Source organism: Leuresthes tenuis, unplaced genomic scaffold (assembly GCF_036924035.1).
Source record: "Leuresthes tenuis unplaced genomic scaffold, fLeuTen1.0.hap1 SCAF_21, whole genome shotgun sequence".
Classification (NCBI taxonomy): Eukaryota; Metazoa; Chordata; class Actinopteri; order Atheriniformes; family Atherinopsidae; genus Leuresthes; species Leuresthes tenuis.
Genome location: NW_027325375.1, coordinates 23,051,083 through 23,076,691, shown reverse-complemented (window position 1 = coordinate 23,076,691; position 25,609 = coordinate 23,051,083). Strand labels below are relative to the sequence as shown.

Genomic DNA, 25,609 nt, shown 5'->3' with positions numbered 1-25,609 from the left:
CTGCAAACCGTGATGGTGGATGACTTACAGCACCGCCGTGTATGTACCACGACACAAAGTCACCTGCACCGTTTCTGCAGATGAGTGCTGTCATAAGAAAAAGTGTTGCCAATTGTCAGGTAGTCCAATTAATGTAAACACTCAGTAAACAGATATGTGCATAGACTTCTTGCTCTCTACAGTCCTTCAGGCCTGTCTGGTGATGGATGAAACCTCAGGACCAAGTCAAGAGCAGCCGTGACATCAAGCTCAGCGTAACTGTAAGGCGATTTGTCAATTCGGTCACTGTGCTGCTTCGGTTCTCCAAGCAGAATAACTTAACAGTAGTTAAAATGATGTACAGAAACAAGCTGCTCACAAAAATACAATCATTAGCTGGATAAAAAAAAAAGAAAAAGCAATCAGATTACTTGGTTGCTCCCCAAAAGCCGTGCACACTGTGTTTTGTTCTCGTGTTCAAGCCACATGTTATGAAACCAATAAAACATGAAATGACAGAGAGAAGAGTTTCTTCCGTTCAGCTGTTTTGGAGAAATGAAACGAGAGCAGAACAAGTTTAAATTAATTTAACAAGTATGGCAAAAATGGGTAGCATCACAGTCCCTGGATAAACGTCCATTCAGTTCCCTTTTGACACATGAACAACCCTGCTGACAGCAGTAGTGTACAGAAGGAATCCTCTTCGGAAGACAAATAGAAAGTTGTGGATCACTTAAAAACACTGCAGAAGCTTCAAAGCATCCGGCTTCTTCCTTAGAAAACTGTGAATTTACGTTAATGACTAATGGTGCATGACAACATCAACTCTGTGCATGCCAGCAACTAGTCCGAAACAACTCATTTTGCCATCTTTTCACAGGACAACTGCGTTTTACAGTTTTTATAAATGCATTTAGAGTATTCAGACACACCCCCTCCTCCTCCCCTTTTTTGTTAAGTTGCCGTCTGATGCCTGATCCCTTATCAATACCCCTTCATCGTGTAAATTGATACGGGAATAAAGACTACAGCATAAAAAATAAGAAATAAAATGTAGGAATCTAAGGACTCTCAATACACCAAATTAATATTAAATACCTCATCAAGTCTTATTTGGGATACATTTAAAAAAAAAAAATTTAAAACAACTTATTTCATATAATTAGTGTCAAAGTGGTCATATAATTCTCTCACTTGGGCCAGATGTGCGGTGAACAGATTATCTCCCTTTGTGAATGTGTTTAACATGAAGAACTAAAGAAAAGTCTGTATGAAAAGAGTAGCTTCTGTCATTGCACTTTCAATAAAAGGTACTCAAATTGTGCAAATCATACAAGCACCACTCTGCTCTTTGTCTTTGGCCCTGTTGATCCACCGTAGGAAACTTACGGTTTGCAGCAGGGAGTTTTCTCTTCACCCTCAGGGAGGTAAGGAGGGATAACCCATAAAAGTCCCGTCTGACCATAACCAGATCATAAAAGCACTTAAGATGTCAAAATGTTGCATAAAATCAGAAAGAAACATGCGCAATGACATCCTCGGAAAAGCCACCGACCCAGGACAGGTTACCATCATCCACATATGCACACAGTAGCTTTAGGTGGAATGTCAGCTTCTTATTAGAAGTGTTGAAGAGGGATACGGCTATAAAAGAAGGCTTTTTCCATCTGCTCAGCCTTCCCATTCACAGTGCAGGAGCCCCAGGATGCAGATCAGGCATTAGGGGGAGTAGGTTAGCCAGGATGTTTGCCAGTGCAACTTCTGAGGTGATGATGGTAGTTGTGGGAGGGACTGAGGTGAAGGGCTGTGAGGGGTCACGCATGTGGCTCCCCCATGGAGGTAGAGCCATTAGCTTTGTTCTTACTCTTTTTCTTGCGACTAAGCATGCGGCTAAGCGTGGCGGTTCGGCTGGCCCGCTCCACTCCGGCCGGAGACTCGAGGTAAACCAGGTCATTGTGCGACTGGCTCATCCCCGGTTCTTTGCGTTGGTGACGCCGCCGGAAGAAGAGCTTGGCACTCTTCTGAAGGAAGCTTCCTGTAGAAAACAAAACAGCTTTTAACGCTGCCTGAGACAAGGACACGGTCAAGATGACACCATTCAAGGCTAAATAGTGAGTGAAATAAAAACAAATCAGGCGTAACTATTAATACTGTGAAGTATCTGAAGGTCGAGACCAGAAGATGAGCGAAGCAGCAGTGGCACAGAGTTCGTGTTAGTTGGAAATTGTTGCTAATGACACATGTTGCATTGATTAATTGGGGAAAAACAAAACAAAACAAAAAAAACAAAACACTATTCATTCCTTTAAAATGGTCATTTAATCACCAGCTAACACATTGTAACTGTACCAAGAGAGAGCAGCTGCATTCTTTCTGCATTCAAGTGATCTGAATATCCTCAAGCTGCGTGGATTACTTCATCCTTCGAAATGTAACATTCCCACAGAAACAGGCTGAACAATATATTGCACAGATTCTAGGTTTTACTTCAATTTCAGTTAGATGTCAGATTTTCATCGTGTGACGTTGTCCTCACAGCGTATGTTGTCATCTATGTGAATGTGCCAAAAACATTCAAAGCACTTTGACTATATTGTTCAGCCCACTACATCTTTATCATCTAAGTGATTTCACAGGAACCAAATAATGAATCTGACATTAGGGAAAACTAGTGTTATCTACTCTAGAGCTAGAAGAAACTACATATACCAGAGTACTGAGGATGCTACAAGTAGCTCATGAGGTAATAACTTACTCATCTGGACAAAATGTGTGCTTAGCATTGCTCTCCTCTAAGACGGCAGTTGTGAAAGTTCAAAAAGGAAAGGTTCAAACAGTAAGAAGGGAAGAGAAGAGGACAAAAACAGACTGAATCACTGAGGAGCAACAGCCAAACAGATAAAACTGACCATGTACAGTCTTCCAGGCACAAACATCTATGAATTATCTAATAATGCTCTTAAAAAGATGAGACACTGTTGTGTCCTTCCTCAGTTAGATCCATCAATGAGCTCCCTCTGTGACTTCTTACCTCTGCTCTTCTTGCAGCTCGCCTCAGATACACACATGGAAAGCGAAGTATGGTTGAGTTCCTCTCCGGTTTGGCTCTCCCAGTCCTCTGGAGGCCGGCCTTCCCCGGTGGGACCCTCCTGGGGTTCGGACGACTCTGGAGGGCTACTGGTCCCTGATGCAATCGCTATGGTCACATCCTGAGTGGAGCTGCTCTCTGACATCGAGGCGTCCATCGCGGCAGCATAGCCCGCCATCAGAGCCAGCTCATCGTCCTGAGACAAGGGCGTCTGGGAAATAAAGCATGTTCCCTTTTAAAAAACAAGACCTGTTTCCCTTTGTGAAAATCATTTAAATTCCTGTCAGAGGCCTCTCAGCATTATGTGACTTTACCCAGCAGGCAGAAACCCAACCTTCCTCTTCCTCAAATCCCAACATATCAAAACGTGGAAAAACTCAACCGACGCGAAATAGCAAAAGTGAAAAAATACGATACAGAGGCGAGGAGATTTTGATCAGCTCATCCTTACTTTGGCAATGCCCGAGATGATGATGGTACTCTTCTTCACCGGGGACTTGAGCTTCTGCTTGGCAGACTGATGGAGCTGTCTGATTGCTGCTTCAGCCACCGGGTCTGTTCCGTTGAGCATCAGCAGCTCGGTGTCAGATGAGGACAAGGCCTTACTCACAGTGCCCCCGAGCATAGACACCTGCTCCGAAACGCGACGCTCGGCGAGTTTGGGCTTTTGGACTACCGGCTTCAGGGCAGGATCTGAGGAGAAACAAAAAACGGTTTTAATGATATCATTCTCGGGCAACTTAAGTGAACTAACTGGTTAGTAATGATATACTCTCATTTAAAATGTCTATCATTGTACTGAGATGTGGAAATTCAAACCCAGGTCTACACAAACTTATGTAAATGTAGTGCTATGATATATAATATACTGTATATAAGTATCACAAGGATAGCTTTAAAGATTAAAACAGGAAAACACAAGAAATGCTATAATCCTAAAAAAAGTAGCTTTAAAAAGAGAAGCTGTCACTTGAATGTCATATTAATACACAAGAGGAACAAATAGAGGCTCGTCTTATATGTAGAGATTATCAATTTGAATTAGACATCTCTCATGGTTTAATCTCCAGATTACTCTTGACATATGAAAAATGGTGGGGCAACATCCCTGCCCTTCTGAGTGCTCTCATTGTTTCTGGTGTTGTACCTATGTTGATAGGGGGAGGTCGCCCTGGTTTACTCTTCACTGCAGTGATGGTGGTGACCACAGTGCCACAGGGCATGACTGTACGGTCCATCTCCACCTTCTTATTGGAGGCTGGAGTGGGAGGGTGCCAGGACCTCACCTCACTGGGCTCCAGGTAGGTAAACTTAAAGATAAAGCTCAAAGTTAACATTCTGTGTAAATGAAAAGATGCACAGATGCAATTCTGCCAAATCTGTTGATATTCAAGGCAAATGCGACGTCACGGTGTTGATGGCCTTACGTCAGTAGTGAGAGATCCAGTCACCATGTCTTTGGTCATGAGTGCAAATGTTTGCTGTCCTTTGGGCTCCTTCTTAACAAGATCGAAAGGCACCGACACCTGACCCAGTAAGGACTCTGAGAACAAAAAAGAGGAACTTAATTGAGTAACTTTGCCCCAAAACATGTGACAGTTACAACTAATAGCCTCAGTTTTCCTTACTCTCTGGAGGTTGTCCATCATCCATCAGCTGAACATTGAGCTCTTTTGATCGTCCATTCAATTCACTGGTGAGACAGAAAAAATAAGAGAATTGTGGAACATATTTGTGCACTTTGCTCATTTAAAAACAAACTTTAGCAAATGCAGCGATGGAAAGTGTGGCCAAATTTACAAGATGAATGGCTGGTCCCAGGCAGGATTGTTTGTGTTCTTCAAAACTGAGGTGTTAAACCTCTGTGGTGGGTCGTCTAACTGCAGCACACACAGAGGATTCATGCTGCCTGTAAACGAGAACAAAAACGCACCAATAATCACTAATTCATCAACAGGGAGGTCAGCATATACACTCTCTCAAACGAGAGTAAATGGTATTGATTGAGAAGAAGAAAGCTCACAAACTGAACGTCTCGCATAAAACTAAAGCGGGAGTGTTCCTGACATGAAGGCTGTAAAATATACAGTGTAGAGTTGAGTGCTGCGTCATGTCTCTGTTGTGGAGGATTAGGAGCGGGGATAAATGCTGAAGAGGAAGTGTCGAGAACAGCTGACTCACTATTGCAGAATGACTCATCACAGAAACCACCAAAACAAAGTTGTAGGAGGTGATGTTAAAGTCTAAAATGTGACTCACTGGACAATATTTTAAACAACCACTCATTAACTCAAAATAGCAATCATTAACCTTGATTTTCCTCTGAACTCAAGGGATTCGTCTGTCCTGGGCTGTGCCCCCATGTAGGGTGTGGTGTTAGTGATGTGGGTGTACTGTTACTGTAACATAATGCCAACCCTGTTCAGTTCAGGAGAGTAGCTTACAAATAAATCTCCCCGGTCCCTGGAGATGCGCAGTCTACAGCGATAAACATTAGTCAGGTTGACACATACAGTCCCGTGCTGCTAAGATGATTAACCAGACACCCTTTTTAAACATGTACCATGTCTGCTTCCTTGATTAGTGAAGCGTGTAAAAGGGAGGGTAGTTAAACATTTTGGTTAAATACAACCCATGCTTTTTTTATTGACATGAAAACACAAGCAGACATGCAACCGACCTGCAGCATCCTCCTCCTGATTGAGTGTGACCCGGATGTTTTTCACAAGCAGCTTCCAGTCGTGGGCACGAGGGGGCTTCGGGGGAGACGTCACTTTGTCGTGTGCTTCCTATGAGAGGAACCATAGCTCAGCAAGGTGAGCAATGAAATGCATTCAGAGGTGTTTCATACAGAAGTCACACCACAGTCTCAGAGGTCATCACGGGCCAACACTGCTAATAAATGTGTTCTTTAATGTGCATTTGCAAGTCAAAAACACACGCATGGTTTGAACATGAAAGGAGGACTCTGAGCGGACTGACCCCGTGTACAGAAGTTCCTCTTGTCCACGATTTGCATTGTACTTGAAAATGTTGCTTTCCGGTAGTTCTAATGCAAATTCCTGGATAATTTGCATCACAACTACAAATGTTTAAACACCAAAAAGACCAAACAACGAGTCTTTGTGTCATCATGAACTCTCAACAGCATCAGAGGCCGATTTTGAGCAGGACTGAAAATCTGCACGGCTGCCGTCTCGGTTAGAGCAGCTCAGATCAGGGTACTGATCAGTGTTTGATCATTTTAAAACTTGAAAACCAAGGATTATTCACTCCACGGTAAAACAGCTGACGATTCCTGGTGAATGAATCAACACTTTCTAATTACGTATTCTCATTTTAATTAATTACTTTTGACCTTGTTAATGAGTATATGGTGTTATTTATGATTTACTGAAGGTAAAAACAGGTTTCTAACATGAGATTCTGTAAGACCTACTGGAGCATTTCATGGAGACTTAGAACATGTCATAACTGTGTCGTGCTGTTTCTGTCAGTTCTAATAACTGTTTACATAAATGTACAATGCATGGCGTGCTCAAACATTTGGCATGACATCATATGATTACTAACCAAAGGACACGGAAGTAAGAGTCCTTTGTAAGGCACGAGAGCACAATAAACTTGGTAAAAGCATTTTATCTACAGCTACGAATCTTCTGCTTCTCCAGTAATGTACAGGAAACACCACACATCTAGAGCAGCTACTGTGAGAAATAAAAACTGAGTCTGTCACCAAAAAAAGATGAGTTCGGACAGAAAACTACGGCTAAATACGGTTAATTTAGCCAGATTCCAGCACAATCTTGCCTGGGACACGAGTCGTCCACTCACCCTGACCTCTGAGGCCTGAGCAGGCCTGCAGCTCATTCGCACAGAGGGACGAGTCGCACATAACAGCTGTTTCAACTGCTCCTTTATGGCTGCTGCACTGTAAGTGTTGGTGCCGTCCTGGTAGAGAAAGAGGACAACATCAGAACAATCACACCCTGCTGCAGTGTCAACCTGAAACATAACATCCCAAAACAATGTGCCCCGTTTTTCCTGTTCTTACTTTCTTTCAAAGAGGAAGATCTTAATCTGGAACAACTCCACACTGCTGTGAAACCTGTTACTTATTTACTAAACAGAATCTTGCCCCAAACCTCTCCTCTAACCCCGCTCAGACATAGGTCTGTGATAATCAGCCTATATAGAATCAAGAACAATAAGATTTCCTTATTTTTCTATTTTCACATTAGTAAACCAGTGTATCCTGAAGATATTTGTTATCAGATATACTGAAGGATCAAAATTAAAAGAAAGCTTATCGAATGCTTAATACTTTAAATGACTTAAGACTTCCTCATTAGACCTTTGACAACCTATCAGAGTCACTTCCTTCTTTTCACAGTCTCAAGACAGACAAAGACTGACCACAGATTGTTGCTTGGTTATGGTTACAGTAAAATACCAATCAAATAAGGTAGCAACTCTTAGACAGTAGATTTTTAATAGATAACTGTTTTGGCAAAAAAAAAAAAAACCAACTACCCACCAGAGCGATATTTTGAGAACTTGTCACAGATTATAACACAAAGTAAACATTGTAATTCAGTCAGATTTGAATATTTCACCCACAGCTTGCAGGTCTTCTTTGTGTGCAGCTTCAAAATTACCTGGGTGAAAGTGGGTGTCACCTGCAGCTGCTCTGTGTCCAGATGAGAAACTTCCCAGCTCACCTTAATTTCATCTTCGGCTTCTCGCATATATAGACGAAGCTGACAAAGAGACAAGCAAACATGTGCATTAAACATGCATTCATGATGCCAATGTATCAACAAGCCATAGAGTGCTAATAAGTTCATTCTCTGGACATTCTCAGAGAGGGCACGAGGGGAAAAGAAACCTCCCCTGAAGATACATTTCCAGCTTTGTTGTGAGATTATTCAATTATAGAAATGCCAATATTTATTTGGTATTAATTACAATATTTTTCACTAAAACCAAAGAATTTCTATCATTAGGATGGCATAACCACAAACACCATGAATGCATTGAGAGTTCACTGTTATTAAAGTTGCTAATAGACACTATTACTTGTACAAAATCGTTATTGAGGTGTATTTTCTAATGACGTCTCTGTTCACAAGCTCAAAAATAACTCAGGACAAGCGAAGAAAATCCTCTTGAGCCCGACACACAGGAGAAATGTTCCTTAGATAATATCATCAACTATATCATCACATCACTCCAAGAGAGAGAAGGCTGTAAAATAAACAGGGGAGAAAAGAGAGTGAGAGAAAAATAGACTGGGCCATCCTGCCCCAGCATGTCTGGATTCCAGTGTAGGACTGAACAGGCGCCTATCTGATGCCAAACAAAGGCCTCGTCAGAGAGTAACCAGAATGCTTAGATGGCAGAAGAACATCCTAGCCAACGGTTATCGGGCTGGATCTATTTACATAAATCACTTGAAATAATAACATTAAAAGAATTCTAGCATTTTCAAACCTGGGCCCTATTTTCTGTCACTGGAACCGACGACTGCAAGACGATTGAGACATAATCCAAAGAGGAAACGGTTTGCATCGATGTGAAGTGCCTGTCTTCGCCAACGACAGGCTCAGACTGTTATTTTAAGTGCCTGACAGCTGTATGGACTGCATTCTTACAGAGACAGCGATCTTGCTCTGAAACTTTGTAGGAGGTGAGCTGCTGCAGGAAGACGTGAGAGAAGAAGTGGAAGAACAGTCCACAGAATAAGTATTGCAATGAATGAAGAGGTCTCACAACTCTGCAAGTCTTTACCAAAACAAGTAGAAGTGTATATGATGAGACCACAGCACCCTTTTGCTTTCCCAACAGCAGAGATATCACACCTATTACGCAGGATGGTTTGTTGCCAATTAAAGTCGGCTGTGGAAGTTGTTTTGAACCATTCAGCAAGCACGGAGGCTATCAAAGACGTCAAAGATCTCTTGGAGCAAGACAGGCCCTCAGTGTTGTTCTTTCAGTAAACGCAGTCAAAACTAATGTCTACAAAAGACAACAAAAACCTCCGACTGATCTGAAAGAATTAACTTGGAGCCTGGTGAGATTGATCCTCTCCAGAGTGCGATCTCGCAAAGCTCATGAAAAATCCAACTGCAAGCAAGATGAGGAGAGACCTGTTGCAGATCATTAAATACAAACGTCTGGCAGGGAAACATTGTAGCTATTTTGCAGTTAGAAGGTATACGGTTTGTACTTAGTATTAGATCAGTTCTAATCGTTTTTGGCCCTTTTAATCATAGAGCTCATAACATATGTGAAAATGACTGGAATTTCCCTTTAACACCGAGGAACAGACATTTTCCTCTCATGTGGGACATTAGTGCATTCATTGATTATGTGGCAATTAAATGGTTTGGAAAGGGAAGTGTCTGCTGTGAAGTCACTCTATAGATGAGTAAACAGTGTTTGCATTTCATACATGAATATTACACTAGGAGAATGCATGTGACCTGGGTGCTCCTCATCACATGCTGCGGGCCATGTGACGCAGCAGAGTAGTGTTAAAAAACAAACTACTCTTCGCAGCACACCTAGTGCACTGGCTGTATAGTTGTCTTCATAAACACTACATGCCTGGGGACCTCTGTCCCACATATCCCAGCATTTATCAAATGACAAACCAGGAGTATTTAGTTTGGGATCTCACAAATGCTCCAGCGGATGGATGGAAGGATTTCAAAGGGCTCTCTAATTTTTCCAGACTAATCCAAAACAGTGATATTGAAAAGGAGGAAAGAGGCTTCCTTTTTACAGATTCAAGATCAAAACAAACAAAAACACTACTCCTGACTTTAGCCATCTAGCTTTTAAGGCAGGTTGTATTTAAAGCGCAATGAGCTTAGGATAGTGACAAGCACCTTATTGGCTTAAGGATAGTCTTAATACAATCGGGGTAGCTTATGTAGCCATTTACTCTATACATCAGTGAAGGTTCAACACTGAAAATATGAACAGGATAAAAGCTAAGCGGAGGTTAATGGACAGTATAACCAACAGCGATACTTCAACACCTTTAGTCCCACTTTATTTCAACAATGCTGCAAATCCACAGATGGAAGAGAGAAAAAAATCTGTTGAAATATCTCATTTAAGAGATGATTACAGTCAGATTGAAGCATGATAAATCATATAAACTGTAGTCATTTCTGAGTAAGAACAAGGTCTCATTACTTATCTGGTCATAACTTTACAGTGTCATCAATCCTGTATGGACCCCCGACAAATGGCCGGACGTGGCGGTTTAATGAGCTCTTTGGGACATTTGCCAAGCACTGAAAGAAACCCTCACCATTAAATCTAATGCCGATGCCAGCGGTGACCTAATGCTGGGCAGCGCACCATGTCCAATAAACTCTACCATTAAACTAAACTACAACGATTTCCAAAGGAAGTAACTCTGTTTTCAGGGGGGGCTCATCGTTAAAAGGATATTTTGCAAATGAAAATAAGCGGTTTAGTTTCATGCAATGCACAGCTTGATAGAGAATTTACCTGCAGCTCTAGTGGGGCTATACATGCTGTGTATTTCCAAGGAGCTGCTGTGGCTGTCGACGCTGCGCCGAGAGAGAACTGCAGCTTCTCCCCAACCACACTGCAGCGAGCGGTCTGTTGGAAGACAAAGTGAAGCATTAGTGTAATGTAAATCTACTGGGAATGTAAGCGCTGATGCAGTCCCTCTCTCTCTCTCACACACACACACACAAATATATATATATTTATACATCTGACAAACCCAAACATTTTGTGGTGTATGTCTCTCTCACATATCTGCATAATGTCACTGCTGATTGTATCAGAGAGGGAAAAAAAGAGCCATCGGTCAGCTTGAGGCAGACCTAAGCCAATGAAACATATCATTCACTGCAATCCATGATCATACCTCTTCAGCAACAATATAAAGCAATCCAGGTTGACTCAGGTGACACGTGACTAGTGCCTGTCAGATTCACCATATTCATCATGTCGACCTATGAAATATATTTCTGGCTGCATTACAAACCTCTTGTGTGCCACTGCTGTGAGGAGGCTTTGTGCCTTAAAGGTGCTGTGTGTGAAAAGCTTTTTAAGTCTCATTATTAAATACTAATACATAAAGTCTCATTCTGTGAGAAATCTTACACTAGAAGCTTGCCCCACAAACAGGGTGAAATAAAACCTTGGATAATTCCACACTAATCTCATATTTAGACTTTCTGTTCACACTGAAGTCAGACAAGTATGGCAGCTTCCAAGGGAAAGCAGCTTTAAATGAATAAATTACCACTGTTGGAGAAGTGTCATCCTCTTACGAGAAACAGATTCAGTCAGTGCCCTCAAGCTAATATCAATACAGAGTGAGTAACTTTGAGGCCAGTTTCATAATGAGATCATTGTAGGAGGAAACTAAAACATAAATATGTGCTTGTGCATTCCTGTCCACCTGCTCCTCCTCAGCGCTGAGCTTCACAGCTATATAAGCTTCTTAAACACACACACACACACACAGCATGTGGGTAAAATAAGCCTCTGTTCATTAAACTCTGCACATTCAACAACAGAGCACCTGCTCTCTATCATGACAATCACAAAGGAAGGGCTGAGTTTGCATGGGGAGCACTGCAAAGCCGACCATGTCAGGAAACATGGCGAGCAGTTTGACCCTCTCCGACCTCTCTGAAAAATAAAAGCTCTCTGGTGGCGGTTTGGTTTGCACACATTCTGGAGCCGGTTGCGACACAATTTGTACAACTGATGAAAGCAGAAGTGTGCATTTGTGGTGTCGTTTGATTAGCTTAGCGAGCATTCGGAGTACAGGAAAAATGCTAAGGCGATTAATCTGGTGACTCTAAACTCAGAGAGGGGGGGGGGGGGGGGGACTTCAATAAATCTGGCAGGCTGATGAGTCAGTGCTTGTCTACTGCCAGCTGAAATGCAGCAGTATAACTGTTGAGAAGCTCCCTCTCTGATGAATTAGAGGAGGAAAGCTGGGATGGAGGATGGTTATTTCTGAAGAATAAATCAATTGATCAGCTGAACTTTGTATATTTTTTTACATTATTTTTACCTTGTTCCTGGCAGACTTCTGAAAGCTGGAGACTTTGCTGACCTTCAGTTCTGATGCCTCAAGACCATCCTCTTCGAACATCAACAAAATAGCGCCCTGATGAGTAAGAAGGCAGAGCCATCAAAACAACAACAAATTATTTCACAAGGTGTCAATCTTGATAGATCGTGCCAGTAAATCTCACGTGTCCTGACTTAACAATTCCAAGAAACAGATGTGGTGAAGTGACATTGGCCAATGGCTTGTGTTAAAATGTTGGAAAGTGAATCCACAGGGTATCATTATAAGAGGATTATATCAGATTTTAGCAACTCTGTTTCATAACATAACACGTTACACTTGCTTTAACTGAAGTCACCTGTCACACAGGGCAGTGGCTGGCTTGGTGGTCATGAGACTTACCCCACGCTTCATTGACTCGTCATTTAAAGCCCTGCACCAAGCTCCCCTCCACTGACTTTTCCAGCTTTGTAGTGACAGCGCCCATCCCAGCAGAGCGGCTGCGTCCTCCTCCGCCGCATTGTCCTCTGTTGCTCTCCGTTTATTCCCTACAATCCAATGTTGGAAGTACTGCGTGAAATACACCACCAGAGTAACCAGGGATGCGAAAAACAGTGTGACCATGCATAGCCACTGCGGGTCCTCCAAACCTAAATAGGAGCTGGAATTTTCCAAGTCGGACATTATTTGCAAATGAAAGCAGTGGTCACAGCTTAACACACCTCCGTTGTGGAACTTCCTGACATCCTTGTAGTAGTTATTTGGTTAAGGAACGGTGAAATCAATAGAAACAATCGTCCTTAACTGCTAACAGCACTCATATCAACCCCCTTTACTTATTCTGTTTATAGTCAACCATGCTGTGCTATATAGCAGCGTTTAAAAAGCTCTACAGAGGCCCCAATCTACGCAAAATGCATGCGGAGACCTGGACCACTGTCAAAAAGCCAAAAATAGTCTGGGTTCAAACAACCCAGCAGAAAGACACAGTCCTCTCATTGAATACAGTTGTTAGCTTCGTCGGCTAATCTTCGCAACGGTTCGCTAAACTAGCTATTCCTCATTAGCTAAAGAGCCGCAAAAGTTTTCCCAAAAAGTCTTATTTCCAATGTTCGTTGATATACTCCACCGAACGACATCCAGGTATGAAATAAAAGTCCCAGTTAAACATCCTGGAGGTGAAGAGTTCAGTCCGTCCCGCTGGATTTGTTTAGCGGCTCTGTCTGACTGTACAAAGTTACCTTATAGAAACGGATATGTGGCACAAACTGTAACTCCCAGAATGCAACGCGAGAACTACAAGCGTCCGTTTTCGTTAAGCGGTCATGCGAAGTATTTTTCCCAAATGAGGCTGCAACGAGGCTTCAAGAAGATTATTTAAGAAAATAAAAATAAAAACCAGTCTTTGAAATTATAACAAATAAATCAAGCTAAATTTAAAGTCGAAGTTACGTGAGAAAAAACACTTAGAGCGCTCACCACTATTTTGGACTACGTAACTTACCGTAGATTGTCCCACTGTCATCATTACACATCCTGACGTGTTGGTGTAACAAATATTGCTAGCTTTGTTTTGCTGAAATGTATGTGCTTTCAGTGCTTATACATTTGATTAGAAGGTAAGGTTTTCCGAATAGGAAAGCTGTTTTGTTTGGAAAAAACAGCAAATACAGCGCTCGATAGTCTCCGCCCATTTCTAGAGGTAAACAAAGTATATCTTCGTCATAAGAAGAGCTAGTCACCCTACTCCATTCGTCGTTTGTAAATGGAAATAAGCCTAATTTCGCCATGAATTGTCGCTCGGAAGTTCTTGAAGTGACGGTGGAGGCGCGGCAGGTTGAAGAAGCTATGCTGGCCTTACTGCACACCATTTTACTGCATCGCAGCACCGGAAAGTTTCACTACAAAAAAGAGGGCACCTACTCCATCGGCACCGTGGGCACACAGGACATCGACTGCGATTTTATCGATTTCACCTTTGTGAGGGTGTCGTCAGAGGAGCTGGACAGGGTGATCAGGAAGGCTGTGTCTGAATTCAAGGTAATTGGTGGTTTTAGCATGTGATTGTTGACTGTCATGCGTGAGAGAGGCCTGTTATTTTTGACTGAGCTGTGGTGTCTGTTTTGGTTATAGGATGCTTTGAGCAACTCTGGCAGCGACGGCATGGGGCAGATATCCCTGGAGTTCTACCAGAAGAAGAAGTCTCGCTGGCCCTTTTCTGACGAGTGCATCCCCTGGGAAGTGTGGAGCATCAAAGTTAACGTTGTGAACCTGGCTAATGAGCAGGAGAGACAGATCTGCAGAGAGAAAGTGGGTGAAAAGCTGGGTGAGAAGGTGATCAACGTTGTTGAGGTCATAAACCGCCATGAATACCTGCCGAAGATGCCCACCCAGTCTGAAGTGGACAACGTTTTCGACACTAGTCTGAAAGATGTCCAGCCTTACCTTTACAAAATCACTTACCAGATCACTGACTCACTGGGCACCTCTGTAAGCACCACCATGAGAAGACTGATAAAAGACACTCTGGCGCTGTGAGGATCCTCTGACACAGAAGATATGGATCATCTATTAATATCTGTAGTAATGTTTCACAACTTTTTTTTTTTGTCCAGAAACATAGGCTGTTCTTTGTGCCCCGAGGCAGTGTCAATATAATCACTTCACTGATGTCTCCCACGATTCCATCTAGCTTGAATTTTAATATTTTAATGATGTATTCTTTATTTTAAAGATGTTATGTTGGCAAGCTGTCTCTACCCATCCATCCGGCGCTGAGGATCACATTATAAATATAGTAATAACATCATACACTTGATTAGATCCTTCCATAGGTTGCGCTGCTGATTATGCATCTGTAAATAATTGTAAATCTTTACAATAAATGTTGTTCCTTGTGTGTCACTGAAGTCAAATTGGCTTTTTTTTTTAAAGAACAGATCGCTTCTTCAACCCTGTAACAGATAAGATAAAGTCTGATTTTCATGCAAAACGTAGAGCTGAGTTTTGAAACAGATTTCCTCATCCATGGGAAAACTTCCTCTCTGGATACAGTTTTATGGTTAGTGTGACCTTACACACGGGTTAGAACAGGATTTCCATTTTGTCGTTTTTCCAAGTAACAGCAAACACTTCCTAAGTTCACTTCCTGGTTTCCAGTCAGAAAGTGACACGGTGGCCCGCAGCTTGAAATTGACGGCCCCCCTGGCTCAGGGTTATCTGTTTGCCAGCAGGAGAGCAGCATGTGCGTAAGATTACTTTGATTCTATGTGTAGAATCATTTGAAAAAGATATCAGAGGGCAACGCATGACACATAACACAGTGTTGATATTATTTAACAAAAACACATGCATTTTAAGTACAGCCTCACTGCTTCCACAGAGTTAGTCTCAGCCTGGGTTCACTAATCAAATGCACTGATTAAGTGATAATCAGTATGTGCACCCCTAAAAAAACAGTGTGCTGGTCTTGAGCACTGAGGTGTGTGTTAACAAAATGTCAAGGAGGAAAGACCTTAGCACAGCTTAGGTTTGTAAAGTTACATCTAAACAAACCACAAGACTTCTGGAACAAAGTCCTTTGGACAGATGAGACCAAAGTGGAGATGTTTGGTCATAATGCACAGCAGCATGTTTGGAGAAAACCAAACACCTCATACCAACTGTCAAGCACGGTGGTGGAGGGCTGATGATTTGGGCTTGTTCTGGAGCCACAGGACCTGGGCACCTTGCAGTCATTGAGTCCACCATGAACTGCTCTGTATACCAAAGTATTCTAGATTCAAATGTGAGGCCATCTGTCTGACAGCTAAAGCTGGGCTGAAAATGGCACATCAACAGGACAATGATCCCAAACACAGCAGCAGAGCTACAACAGAATAGCTAACAGAAAAGAATACGTAATTTTTACAGTTTTTGTTAGCTTGTCACAAATCAGCATTAAAGATGACTGTCTTTAGCAGCACTACTAACAGAAGTCTTGAGATTACTGTGGTTATGTGTGAAAAAGACAAATGTTATTTTCCTATAGCAGCATATGTTCATATAGGTAATAAAAATCTCATCTTACGGAATTCCACACATCTTACTAGGGGGTTTCAATAGTCCAGTGAAAGTTCAGACTTCAATCGATTTAAATGCTGTGGTGGGACCTTCAGAGAAATGTACATTAACACTGCAAACCTCAATGATCTGAAGCTACGTTGTCAAGAGGAGTTGGAAAAAATGTCTCCACGATGATGTGAGAGACTGATAACATCAGACAGAAAACAATTCCTTCCAAGTTATTGCTGCTAAAGCCGCAGACATTGTAATTTGTCACTATTATTACGTTCTATATTATGTTTTTATAAAAGCTTCTTTACAGGATAGTTTATCAAATAAACTTTTGTGTACGGCACAATATTTAAATATCAGTCAATGTTTTCTTGAGCCAAAAGCTGATTTCAGCACGTAAAATTGCATTGGATTGGATCTTTCTCACACTTATTATTATGCACCAAAATAAACCCAATATCTATAATATACGTCAGCTGTAAGACTGTGAGATATTCTTACAGGCAGATTTATCACATTTTTAGGGTTAAAGCTCTTCATCAAGAAGACAAAGTCTGACTGAAACGAGACAACTTTGGTGTCTACCTGATAAAAGTTAAAGTTGTTGAAATCTTTTAATGTTCAAATTCAGTAGCTTTGAGGCCTGGACAACCTGATCTTAAGTATAGAATAGTCACCAAATAACTCAAATACCACAATTGATTGTGTATATATCCATATATACTCCATCATTACTCTTTATTACAGAAGAGAAGCACAAAAACTGTAGAAAAATGAAACACAAAACGGCTGCAAGTCTCCAAAAAGCAACATTAATGCAACCAATGCTAATACAAATATTGATTATTGCAGTGAGAGCACAGGAATACTAAAAAGATAAAACTTTTGTTTACTAACAAAATTGGTACAAAAATCGAGAATACAAACACTTCCATGTACACAAGTCTAACCATGTCTGTGAAACCTTTCGGAGAGTTTTTCTCACAAGAAATTAAGAGCACTATTCGCAATACAGAGCTTCTGCAAAGAATTTCACATCACAACGCAGCTTACACTTCTCCTAAAGTGGGGAAAAAGAAAGAAAGTTTGTTTGTTTGTGTGGAGCATTCGGAGGTCTCCCACGTGGCGGCAGTCGTGACGGTTTATGACAAAGTTTTAATCCATCAAGCCGAAGCAGAAGTATATACTTGTACAAGAATGCAACTGGAATACAATCAAAACACAATCTTTTATAGTAAATCTTTAGGAAGCAGGAACACTCATGTCACTTTTCACAGAATAAAAGATTTGCCCTCCTCGTGCTTCCGTCCTCTCGACCTCCCCCCCCCCTCGAAATGCCTGAGTCACAAGTCGCCTGAAACTCCGTTGTGCTTTCATGTAAAACGAGACTGAAAATATATATTCATATTTTTAAAGTTGCATAAGGCCATCGAAGCTCAGTGAAGCACAATTAATTCCCAAAAGAGCTCAAGTGCAAAATAAGTTGTATACATGACACCGGGGCTGCAGACTTTAGAGATTAAGAAACCGTGTCAAATATCTGATAAACATTTTTAGCTTTACTGTTTGAGAACAGTTTTGCAAACCACAAATTGCATTCCTACGCGCCACAGCTTTTTACTTGTCTGAAAGCCTGCCTGCTGCAAATATGCTGGTGAGATTTCTTTTTAAGCAACATTTGTGAACATTTCCGTTCTTTTATTGTACGATTGTTGATCGAGCCGATTCATTTGTATGTATCCATGTGGAAACGATTCAGCAGGCTAAAATGAGGAAGATCCATCCGAAGTGATCAACAAAGACAGTAGAGTACGTGTTAGGTCCTTTTTTTTTTTTTATTACACCAGGGATCTGTCTGAAACACCCCAAATAAACGTTGAAAGGCAGTAGGAGACTCATTTATACTCTTTCAGCCTGAAATCATACGGGCACCTTGTCTTCCAATAACAAAACTAAACTGTTAAACAAAGTGCATATTGAATACATTGTTGAGGCCACCAATATTATCTTAAGGGATGCCACTCACACCAAAAGACAGATCTAATATAAATGCAAAAGCATTATTCTTTACTTGAACTGCAGCCATAAAACCTTAAAGCACTTAACACTCTGAGAATACAATGTATACAGTTGTCCCTTCTTTGTCCGCACCTTTAAGTTAAGCGTGCCACAGCTGGGGAGCAACTCTGTACTTTGTTTTCTGAAAACACCTACAACTGCAAATGTAAATAGACAAATAAAGGATGTTGGAAAACAGATATATTCTTATAGGTCATTTTTGAAAGAAAGAGTTAACCTTTATAATCATCTAATAGAGGAATCTAGCACTTGATTGCACATTCATGTTTACACTTCTAACATACATGGCCACTTCAAAATAGAACATCGGAGGCAAGCAGATAAGCTATACATTCATGGTCTTGTTTTTGTAGGCTGAGGTGTGTTAATTCTAACTCTAAGTGTTTACATGTGGTTGTGACTCTGCTCGTGGCTCCACAGACTAAAGGCCGTCTTGAAGGTTCGGTGGCAGAGTTTGCACATGTACTGCCTTTTGAACGTCAGGGCAGAGAGAGATGGTGCGTGGTAGAAGAATGTGTCTGATTCATGAGGGCCACCTGGGTTTTCCATGCTGTTTGATCTTGACAGAGGGCTGTGGCTGCTGGGTTCTAGTTCAGGCCTCTTTGACTTGGGTCCTGTTGAGCTACAGCGCTCTGGGCTGCTGGACTCCTCGGCCATTACCGCTGCGACTGGTGTCGCCTGAGCGGATTTGAGCACGGACGCCTGTGGGGTGGGACGCTCTGAGGTTTGGGGCGTCAGGGGCGGAGAGGGAGACAGAGGCGATGGATGTCTGTCCATTTCTTTGGTTCCAGGTTCGTTAGCAGTTGACATGTGGGACTGGAAGTGGCTCCAAAGGCGGAAGTTGGTCCTGAAGGCTTTGTTGCAGATGTGACAGATGAATGGTTTGATGTGGCACAGCAGCTCCTGGTGTCGTTCCAGGTCTTTGCGAGAGCTGAAGACACTGCCGCATTTTTCACACGGCCAAACCCCAGGTTCCTCTGCTTTGGCAGCCTCTGTGCTGTCTCTGTCACTCACCGCCTCCTCTAATGGCTCCTCCTTCACCACCAGTTTACCATGGTGGCTCATGCTCAGGTCCTCAGGCACATAAGACGAGGAATCTTCTGAATCATACATAGCTGGACCTGAGGAGTCACTATAACTGACGTTTTCTCGAAAGCTCCCTGCGGCAGTAGGCTCATCGCTGTAATGCTCCTCTTTGAGTATTTCAGGCGCCTCCTCGTCATCTTCTTGGTGCTTCAGGTGAATCTGGTCTTTAACAGTCATCATGTTTTGGTTGTGGACTTCCACCTGGTGGCGCCATATGCTGAAGGAGGACTTGAAGGTCCGCATGCATTCCAGGCATGTCAGTTTCTTGTACTTACAATGTGCCTCGTGGTCCTTCTTTACGACTGGGCTAGAGAATCGAAGGCCACAGTAAGGGCATACGGTTGCATGTCGGCAGCCTCTCTCATGGTCCCCCTGCTCTAAGAGCGATGACAGCTTCATATTACAAAGCCTGCAGGAGTAAACACCGCTGCCTGTGTTTTTCTGCTGAATGATCTCATCCTGTTCCTGGTAGAGGATGCTCTCGCTGCCTGTGTCCTGGTCAGACTTTTCAGCAGGATGTGTCCTTAAATGCTGCCGGTACTGCGACTGGAACACAAACATTTTCCCACAGTAAGGGCATATGAAGCTGTTCCTTGATCTCTTTTTGGAAAGTGAAGGAGACTGCAAAACCTGCTTATTCCTCTTCAGCTTCCAGAGCAAAGCTTTCTTTATTTCTCTCTCCCGTACAATATCTATCAACTTCTTTTGAAATTTCTCATCCAGCACAGAGGAGCTGGAGGATGATGCTGGGTTTTGTACTACACCATGCTGAGTTTGGCAGTGCGTCCACACTTTGAAGTTGGTATGGAAGCGCTTGTGGCAGATGTCGCAAGCATACGGCTTTTCCGGGTTGTGATACATATTTACATGACGGTGTAGTCCAGCGCTGGACCGAAAAACTTTCAAACAATTCCAGCATTTGAAAATCTTGTTCTGAGGCTGCTCCCCACTGTTCTCGCTGGGGTCACTGCTGACATGCTGAGGTACTGTTTTGGTCACGTTCACGTCAAGTGAAAGAGCATGTTGTTTGAATAATTTACTCTTCTTGAATGGGTACCTTCTGTTGTCTGGCCTGTCCTTTCTTTTCCCTGAAGGATTGAAGTCTGCCCTGGAGCCTTGGTCATAATTTGTTTGCAAGTCTTTTAGACTGACTGGCAAAGCATCTCCAACTGTGATCCGAATAATGTCCATAGGGTCAGCGAGTGGACTGCTGGGCTCAGCTTTCACACTGACATCTCCTTCTACCTGAGTTTCTTTATCATACCTGCTGGAATACTTTGACCTGAGAACCAGAGGCGATGCTGAATTGCCATTGTGGGCAGATGTTTCTAATCCAGATGCTTTTGAAGCCATTCTAACAACCGACTGTTCTCGATTTTGCAGCTCTTTGAGCTCCAATGTGGGTGAGAAAATTGGAACAGGGCTGTCCATAGATAGCGATCTTCGGAGAAGGCTTTTTATTAGCGGCCCGCTCCTGTCAATGATCTGGCTAAGCTCACTGGCCTGACCCTGAAAGCGCTGTTCCGGCTCCTCATTCTGCTCTTTAGTGTCCTGGTCAGTGGCAGCCTGCAGCCTGATGTGCTGAACCTCAGCATCACTAAAAGAAACCGAGGATGTCAGTTGGGGCCTGACAGATGTGATGTGTGATGAGTTCCCTTTTAATATGGTGGCATATGGATAGCTGGACTTCCTCTCTGAAGCTTCACTCCGATCGGATGATTTCCTGCTGGACTCAGAGTTTCTTGCCGATTCATGTGAATTGTGTTCAGATGGAAGCTGAGCTGCTCCTCGAGAAGAGTGGGGAGATGATGATCTCTCTGATGTTTTTCCCTGATAATTTGAGCGAGAGACATGGGCTGTGTCACTCTGGACCCGACACACAATGACACTTCTTGTGTGGACATCATTCTCATCCCCCTCTGAGAATGAAAGCCTTTTTCTGGACACACAGTAGGATGCATGTGGCCTTGTTGACACGATGTTTGTGAGAAAAGGGATTCCAAGGCTGTACCCCAGCTCCTGAATGGCTGCCAGGCTGCCTTTGTCCACAAAGAGTGAGGAGGAGTAAATGTAATTCAAAACTATCTCGAAGGCGTCAGGCTCACAGAAGTCCAGATTTACAACTTTCAGTGACTCTGCGTCCATCCGTGTGAAAAGAGACTGGAAATACTCACTGCTGGCAGCAAGAACACTCTTATGGGCCTGGTACCTCTGATCCGCCACAGCCAGTACCACATCACACATTTGGCCCCGCAGCCGCTGCTCATTAAGCGCCCCCAACACTGAGAGGGCATGAGAGGGGTTACTGTAATGCACAAGGCTCTCCATAGCTGAAAGAAAAGAAGTACATATTTCAGTGTAGGAATAAAAGAAATTGTCATTAGCTTTCATGCAGATGTGCATGAACTTGTGCACACTCTGGCTCTGGCTGGAGCACAGAAACAAGACATCACTGGGCTATGAATGCACTGTTGTGTCTGTTGTCTATGTCAGCTTTGCATTATCAGCTCAATGTGACATTACATAAATATCAGCATTGATTATAAAAATCAACTACAAGAAGAAATAAGTCATTTCCCTGCACTTCTGCATAATCATTTTTTCCAGAGAGGTCTTGAAAGTTATCTTTTTTTCTCTGTCTTTCTAATGATTTTCATTTGAGCTGGGAAATATATGGAAACAAGAGATTACTTTTAAAGAACAATAATGGTTTTAATGGAATCAATGATTTCTGAAGACAGCATGCTCATCTCTTTTCTGTATCACCGAACTGCTGACTGACTGCTGAAGGTACAACAATAATAAGACATACTTATGGCGTCTTTTGCAAAACAGAGTGATCTAAGGATCAAAATGATTAGGAGTTCTCTGTAATATTAGACTAATCAATTAACATATCTATCATGAATAACTATTATGAATAATAAATGGCTCCATTTACAACCACTTTTAGACTAGTAGATAGGGATGGGAATTATTAAGAATTTAGAAATTCCGGTTCCATTATCGATATCACTTATTGACTCAATGCGTGAGACTTGAGGTCCCTGTTATAATCAACAGGACCTGGAAGTTTTACGTTATCTGGGACTTTTGAGACGGAAGAAGCTGTGCCACAAGCTTCCCCGCGAGAGTCGCCGCATTCGTGCAAAGTAATTGCATGCTGTGTGGTCAAATGTTTCCGCATGTTTGGAGGTATTTCCCCCTTCAATATGATCAAAGCTCTGCACGTGTTGCAGCCTTTTTGGTGAAATGTAACCAAACTTTGGAGCGCTTCTGCCTCAACGCCATGTTGGACACATTCTGAGCCAAAATACGAAGCGTGCACATGACGTTAGCAGAACCTATAAACGGGGTCATTAGGCAGGCGGATTAACAATTCCACGGAATCGAACAACTGGAAGAGCTCGATTCCCATCCCTACTAGTAGACCTGTCGCGAGTACAAAAAATTACATTGTGATAATCGTGTTTATGGTTGCATAATCGTCTTCATCCACTTGTATGAAAAAATCCTGGAAATCCTGAAATCAAATCTAAAAAAAACTACAGTAGAACTCACGGCTATGCTTAATAGTGAAAGTAAGAACATTTCCACATGCACAATGCTAAGGGAACTCAAGGGATTGGGACTAAACAGCTGTGGAGCCTTAAGAAAACCACTGATCAGTGAGGCTAATCGAAAAAAAAGAGGCTTCAATTTGCTAGGGAGCATAAAGATTGGACTCTGTGGCAGTGGAAGAAGGTCCATGTGGTCTAATGAGTCCAGATTTACCCTGTTATAGAGTGATGGGCACTTCTGGGTAGGAAGAGAGTCGGATGAAGGGATGTACCCATCATGCCTAGTGCCTACAGCACAAGCCTGTGGGGGCAGTGCTATGATCTGGGGTTGCTGCAGCTGGTCAGGTCTAAGTTCAGCAACGTTATGACCCCAAAGAATGAGAGAGCTGACTATCTGAAGTGACCGAATGACCAGGTTATTCCATCAGTGGATTTTTGTTTCTGTGATGGAGAGTGGTTCAGGGAGCGTGAAAGATCATTTTCACACATGGATCGGCCACCTCAGAGTCCAGACCTGAACGCCATTGAAGATTTTTCTGATGTGCTCGAGGAAGACTTTGCGACCCGGTCTGACTCACCCATCATCACTATAAGATCTTGCTGAAAAATTAAGGCAACTCTGGATGGAAATAAATGTAACATTGCATATATAAACACAACATATATATATATATATATATATATATATATATATATATATATAAATGTACATATCCTATAAGATATGATATGCAATCTATGATATGATACACATATAGATACATATGATATATACTATATTATAGTATACGGTAGGCTTATGATATGATTGTTGCATAAAATCGAACAGACAATTAAACTGTTAATTGGAATAATTTGTTGGATGAACAATCATCTACTGACATTTCATAGTTATTTAAAGACCGTGTTCTGAGATCCATCAGCATCTCTGTGAGTTTTATAACACTGCAGTGTACCCTGAACAGCCTGTTTAAAGGCAATAGAAAATTAAAAGAAAAGAAAATATCGTTATTTATTCTGTATGCCTTAATCTTCCGCGGAAGTGGGGACAATCACATTTTAAATATAGCGCATTAAGTCAAATCTGAGCCACATTTATAATAGAAATGCCTTATTTTCTATTAGAAACAGTCTCCTTTTTTTTTTGTTTGTTTTGATTATTCTGATTTCGCAACGCATGCTTATTTTGAAAACAGAAACCGGAAGGCAGCTACTTCTATTGAGCAGCTGACACTTTCTATTTATGTCCATAGGAAGAAGCTCATTCATTCATTAAAAACTAAACTAAACATCGCTCGGTTGACTCTTAATCAAAACTCGTAGTCGACGCTCGGAGGACTGCGGAACGTGCCGCAGTGTCGGCTTCCTCAGGTGGAGGCTGAGTGAGGCTTTCGGCATTAGATCATCCGTGAGACGTGGCTCGGTTTCTCCTGTCATAACTTCTGCAGCAGAAGAACGTTGCTTTCGGTTAGGAACTCGCGCGCACGTTACTGTAAGAGCGCGGGGCAAATGGCGAAAGAAACGGGAGAGTTACGACGGTTTGGCGGTCACATCAAGAGCGGAAAAAACTACAGAAAGTTGAGCGCCTTTTCTGTGGACCGTAAATCCCGGAATGAAAACACAGTCACTGTGCGGACAGAGTGGCTCGGAGTGTGTGTGTGTGTGTTGGGCAGTGACCATAACCGTTATGTTCGGTGAAAGTGCTGTTTTCCTGTTGGTTTTCTCTCTCTCAACCCCCCTCCCCACCCAAGATTCGACTCAACCCGGCCCGACTCGGCACAGTTGCTGCCTGCTAAACAGGTTGTGGCTGGTCAGGTTTTACAGCAGCACAATCCCCCTTTCGAGTTACGTCAGGGAGGAAAAGAGAAAAAAGCTTCTCCTTAACAGCACGCCACCAGCTGTGTTTCACCCTCCCTGCTCATTTTATTACACGATAAGTTGGGCAGCCTGTCCACACTTACCCGTTCCGTCGTGAGAACGGTCTTCCGTCCACGCAGCCAGGACTTTATTCAGTGTTGTGTAAATTTCTGCGAGCTGATCGTGATTCCATCCATCTTGAATTTGACGTCATCCCACACCAGGGATGAGGTCATCGCGAAGAGCGCTCGTCACGTGCACTGCGCGCTGATTGGCTGGTGAAGGAGCAGGAGGCGTGGTAAACAGAAGTCCTCACAGTGGGGCTAATTTAAAGGGATATGCCATATTTTTTTTGTGTACGTAGTCAATAATTTTGTTTTCTTACGCCCATAAAAGATGCTGGTCAGTATGGCAGTTCTTAAGTTTTTTTTTATTTTTATTTTTTAAGACAAACTGTTAGAACTTCATGTGTAATCTAGTTCCATTTCATCTTATCTCATCTTAAAGCCCATGGAGTCCTCTCCACAGAACAACAGGTTTTTTTTCCAAGTACACCGTTTTGGTTTTTAAATAAAGCTGTGAAACCCTTGTCCACGACAGAGGACAAAAATGTATTGCTGAGCCTCAGGAGGATATGTAAATTTTTACAGGCACTGCCTTTTAGACTCAGCTTTATTGTCATTCAAGCAACTCAACACAATAAGAACGAAACACAGTTTCTCAGGTCTTGGTATGGATATAAAACCATAGAACAAAATAATAAGTCTATTAAATATCTATCTATCTATCTATCTATCTATCTATCCATCTATCTATCTATCTATC

The 25,609-nt window shown here is 42.3% G+C and overlaps 3 protein-coding genes across 3 annotated transcripts; 1 reads left to right on the top strand and 2 right to left on the bottom strand.

Moving 5' to 3' along the window:
* c2cd2 (C2 calcium dependent domain containing 2) lies at nucleotides 1–13,423 on the bottom strand. Its single transcript, XM_072374738.1, has 13 exons — nucleotides 12,549–13,423; nucleotides 12,147–12,242; nucleotides 10,595–10,708; nucleotides 7,726–7,827; nucleotides 6,902–7,018; nucleotides 5,748–5,856; nucleotides 4,868–4,976; nucleotides 4,696–4,760; nucleotides 4,495–4,610; nucleotides 4,215–4,377; nucleotides 3,519–3,760; nucleotides 3,011–3,278; nucleotides 1–2,014 (listed from the first exon to the last, which is right to left on the bottom strand). The coding sequence occupies exons 1-13, from the start codon at nucleotides 12,828–12,830 to the stop codon at nucleotides 1,794–1,796; spliced, it is 2,004 nt and encodes a 667-aa protein (XP_072230839.1). The 5' UTR covers nucleotides 12,831–13,423; the 3' UTR covers nucleotides 1–1,793.
* A 230-nt stretch (nucleotides 13,424–13,653) lies between these two features.
* atg101 (autophagy related 101) lies at nucleotides 13,654–15,050 on the top strand. Its single transcript, XM_072374740.1, has 2 exons — nucleotides 13,654–14,186; nucleotides 14,280–15,050. Exons 1-2 carry the CDS (start codon nucleotides 13,935–13,937, stop codon nucleotides 14,682–14,684), a joined length of 657 nt encoding a protein of 218 aa, XP_072230841.1. The 5' UTR covers nucleotides 13,654–13,934; the 3' UTR covers nucleotides 14,685–15,050.
* Nucleotides 15,051–16,900: 1,850 nt separating this feature from the next.
* zbtb21 (zinc finger and BTB domain containing 21) lies at nucleotides 16,901–24,994 on the bottom strand. The gene is made up of 2 exons (XM_072374834.1): nucleotides 24,889–24,994; nucleotides 16,901–21,697 (listed from the first exon to the last, which is right to left on the bottom strand). Exon 2 carries the CDS (start codon nucleotides 21,693–21,695, stop codon nucleotides 18,666–18,668), a length of 3,030 nt encoding a protein of 1,009 aa, XP_072230935.1. The 5' UTR covers nucleotides 21,696–21,697; nucleotides 24,889–24,994; the 3' UTR covers nucleotides 16,901–18,665.
* Between the last annotated feature and the right edge of the window lie 615 nt (nucleotides 24,995–25,609).

Coding starts and splice junctions, on each gene's coding strand:
- c2cd2 (XM_072374738.1), bottom strand. CDS start 12,830: ATGTCCGACTTGGAAAATTCCAGCTCCTATTTAGGTTTGGAGGACCCG. Junction 12,243..12,548: donor ACGAGTCAATGAAGCGTGGG/GTAAGTCTCATG, acceptor CTTACTCATCAG/GGCGCTATTTTGTTGATGTT. Junction 4,378..4,494: donor CTGGATCTCTCACTACTGAC/GTAAGGCCATCA, acceptor TTTATCTTTAAG/TTTACCTACCTGGAGCCCAG.
- atg101 (XM_072374740.1), top strand. CDS start 13,935: ATGAATTGTCGCTCGGAAGTTCTTGAAGTGACGGTGGAGGCGCGGCAG. Junction 14,187..14,279: donor AGGCTGTGTCTGAATTCAAG/GTAATTGGTGGT, acceptor TTTTGGTTATAG/GATGCTTTGAGCAACTCTGG.
- zbtb21 (XM_072374834.1), bottom strand. CDS start 21,695: ATGGAGAGCCTTGTGCATTACAGTAACCCCTCTCATGCCCTCTCAGTG.